At 38.7% G+C, this 3247-nt stretch overlaps 1 protein-coding gene across 2 annotated transcripts in view; it reads right to left on the bottom strand.

Moving 5' to 3' along the window:
- The window catches only part of PRPF4 (pre-mRNA processing factor 4), a 26727-nt gene that overhangs the window by 7662 nt on the left and 15818 nt on the right, over nucleotides 1-3247 (bottom strand). For both annotated transcript variants that reach the window (XM_006771201.2, XM_006771200.2), the window contains exons 6-9: nucleotides 3041-3134; nucleotides 2459-2553; nucleotides 1408-1466; nucleotides 1044-1167 (exon numbers count right to left, since the gene is read on the bottom strand). In XM_006771201.2, coding sequence (XP_006771264.1) covers nucleotides 1044-1167; nucleotides 1408-1466; nucleotides 2459-2553; nucleotides 3041-3134 — 372 coding nt within the window. The remainder of the gene's footprint in view (nucleotides 1-1043; nucleotides 1168-1407; nucleotides 1467-2458; nucleotides 2554-3040; nucleotides 3135-3247) is intronic.

Here is a 3247-nt window from a genome sequence, read left to right as displayed (position 1 = left end):
TGAAACAGAATAGACAGCCCAGAAATAACCACACACAATTAATTTCTGACAAAGAAACCAAGAATATGCAATGTGGAAAGAAGAGTCTCTTTAACAAATGGTGTTGAGAACATTGGAGAGCCACATGCAAAATAATGAACCTGGACCCGTTATCTTATACCCGTGATCGGCAAACTGCGGCTTGTGAGCCACATGTGGCTCTTTGGCCCCTTGAGTGTGGTTCTTCCTAAGCCTTAGGAGTACCCTAATTAAGTTAATAACAATGTACCTACCTATATAGTTTAAGTTTAAAAAATTTGGCTCTCAAAAGAAATTTCAATCGTCGTACTGTTGATATTTGGCTCTGTTGACTAACGAGTTTGCCGACCACTGGTCTAGGTAAAGGATGATGCTACTGGAAGGAAGACATCCCTTCCTTAGCAATACTGCCAGACAGAACCTCACTTTCCCCTCCCCTGTGGCTGTTTGCTAAGAACCAACATGCTGTCAGAATGTTATCTTTAGTCAATCTACCAAACACTGCCTTTCTTCAACGAATATATATTGCACAGGAAGTAAAATGGATCTTTCCAGAGTAATGGAGCCAGGAAAAAGTGGCCACTATGTTAGAGGCAAAAAATCAAGTTCTAAAGTTGACAAGAAAAAGCCTGACACAACTCTGATGAGAAAAGGTGTAAAAAAAAAAACAAACCTCTATTTTTTTTTAAATATGTATTTTTATTTCAGAGGAGGAAGGGAGAGGAAAAGATAGAAACATCAATGAGAAAGAATCATTGATAAGCTGTCTCCTGCACGCCCAATACTGGGGACTGAGCATGCAACCCGGTCATGTGCCCTGACTGGGAACTGAACCGTGACCTCCTGGTTCATAGGTTGATGCTCAACCACTGAGCCACACCAGCTGGGCTCTATTCTATTTTCATAACAAGTTTCCTTGACTCCTAGAGTACTCTGGGTTAAACATCAGATTTTCGGGTTCCAAGAGCCAACCAATTAACTATTTATTTCAGTGATTTGAGTATAGAGAGAATAGTAATATTCACCTGTCAAGGCTCCAAAGTTTCACAGAACCATCAGCAGCACAAGAGGCCAAATTGACATCTTTTTGGTCCAAGGAAACAGTGGATTTCGGATGGAATACAATCGCTCCTACATTTGTGTTATGGCCTGAAGGAGGGTAAGAGATGAAAGTTAAAGGGTTCCTACCCTCTTATAACTTATGTGCAAATACAGACTATGATGAATAAAACAGGTATATATTAGGGAAATAAAGACATATAGAGTATTAAAATAACAATTGAAATATTTTAAAAATAAACAATTTAAACTAATATTTAAAGCACATTAATAAAAGCAAAACACAAAAAATGTGAAAAGCACACAAATTTAAACAACATTCTAACTCACCTCGAAGAGTGTGAAGGAGGTTGCAATCAGGAACAGACCAGAGCTTGCAAAGCCCACTCCTATCAAATACAAAGGAAAGCATCTCAGCCAGGGGTGGTCTGGGAAGGAAAAGGTACCTTGGTAACATTACAATCTCTTTTCACCCCCATTAAACTTTACAGTGGCAGACAGAGAGAGAATAAAAGGCTTATTATTTGAAGTGTTATAGAAGAAAGCTAGATTTAGTTCTCATGCAACTAGAAGCTTCTACTGGACTAAAATTAATACATACAAGTTGCTATTCTCCTTAACTTTTGGGTCAATTTGTGAAGGAAAGTAGGACAAATTAAATTATCTAATAATAATAGCATTAATAAAGATACTATCTCCTTAAATATGAATGGCATTTTGCTGCTTACAAAATACGTAACTTTCTTTAGACTTCTTTTAAAAAAATGTTTGAAAAGACTTTTTTCAGGAAATTTCCCACCAATTTCTCAAATGATCCTTATTAACAGACCTGTGAGGTACGTAAAATAGGAATGATAACTTCTGCTTTATAATGAAGGTAACTGAGGCTTGGAGAGCTGGAGGTATCTGTGTAGGTCCTCGGCTTTCTCCTGAACCACGGTCTCAACTGCTGCCTAGTCAAGTAGTTCCTGTGCATACAATGTAAGGAAGTTTCCCCTCTTATATCTAGTGGGCCACGTCCCACAAAAATAACTAAATAGAACAAAATAAGTTATCACATCCTAAGAGTTTTATGCAAACATGGTGGTAAGTAGAAAATAAAATAAAGATAGCTCACTCCATGACACGCTCCAAAATACTAGTGTCAAGAACATACTGCTACATGTCATGATCTCTGGGGTCCCCTGTGAACACTAAGGACCATTCACAAAGGCTTTACTGTATAACACATTGTTAGAGCAGTAGCATCTCTAGTCTGGTGTGATCAAGAGAAGCAGAGCAAGAGGATAACATAGAAATAGACATCTAAGACATGCTAACTTTTTTCCTGAACCTATTCCTTATTTAGGAAGAAAAAAAGTCACTGTAAAACATAACTTACCAACAGGCTGTAGCCAGCATTTTGGAATTGGGACTAAAGTGACAGTAGGAGATAGGCCGATCATCCCCAATCTGACTGCAGAAATTATTCAAAGACTTAAAAAAACACACAACATACAACAATCATTAATAGGCTAACCCAGGAGTTGGCTTTTTCACTATAACAAAGCAACTTCACAGTTTTAATACAACCCAAGATTCTTTTATACTTTTTTTTTTGGGGGGCTAGGAAATACTTATATGGATGAATGAATGGGTCAAGGCATATCTGAAACTGCAGCACACCGTCTTCTACAGTCTTAGTATCACTAGCCCCAATGTCAGCTAAATATAAAGAAGAAAACCACGGAGAGATCTACAGTACCGCTGTGACATCCTAAAGGGAAGAATTCAAGAGCAGAACCACAGGCCTCTGCTGAGCACAAAGTACAGTAGGTTCCTGCCATCTAAACAGATGGCAACAGTGTAAGCAGGGAGGAATAAATCTAGCTGCCTTTACCCTCCTAGAGGTGGGCCAAAAGGGAAATTCTAATAAACATATAAGAACCTTTAGGATATTGAACAACTGCCGACAGCATCTTACCCGGAGAGATTTGTGCAGCTCTTGCATCTGGGAAGTCCTAGTTGTTTCAGGAATCTCTTTATGGAGACGGGCCTCTTCCAAGCGTTTCATTGCCCTATGATATGCAAATGTTACCATCATGAGAGTACATGGGTTTTAGATGGGGGGGTTTACACAGAATCTGACACTCAATTTCATTTAACACCCAGTCATTATAAGCCAGGTCCT

The sequence above is a fragment of the Myotis davidii genome, unplaced genomic scaffold, assembly GCF_000327345.1.
Source record: "Myotis davidii unplaced genomic scaffold, ASM32734v1 scaffold64, whole genome shotgun sequence".
Lineage (NCBI taxonomy): Eukaryota > Metazoa > Chordata > Mammalia > Chiroptera > Vespertilionidae > Myotis > Myotis davidii.
Note: the sequence above shows the minus strand (reverse complement) of the source record. Positions and strands in the feature narration are given on the sequence as shown.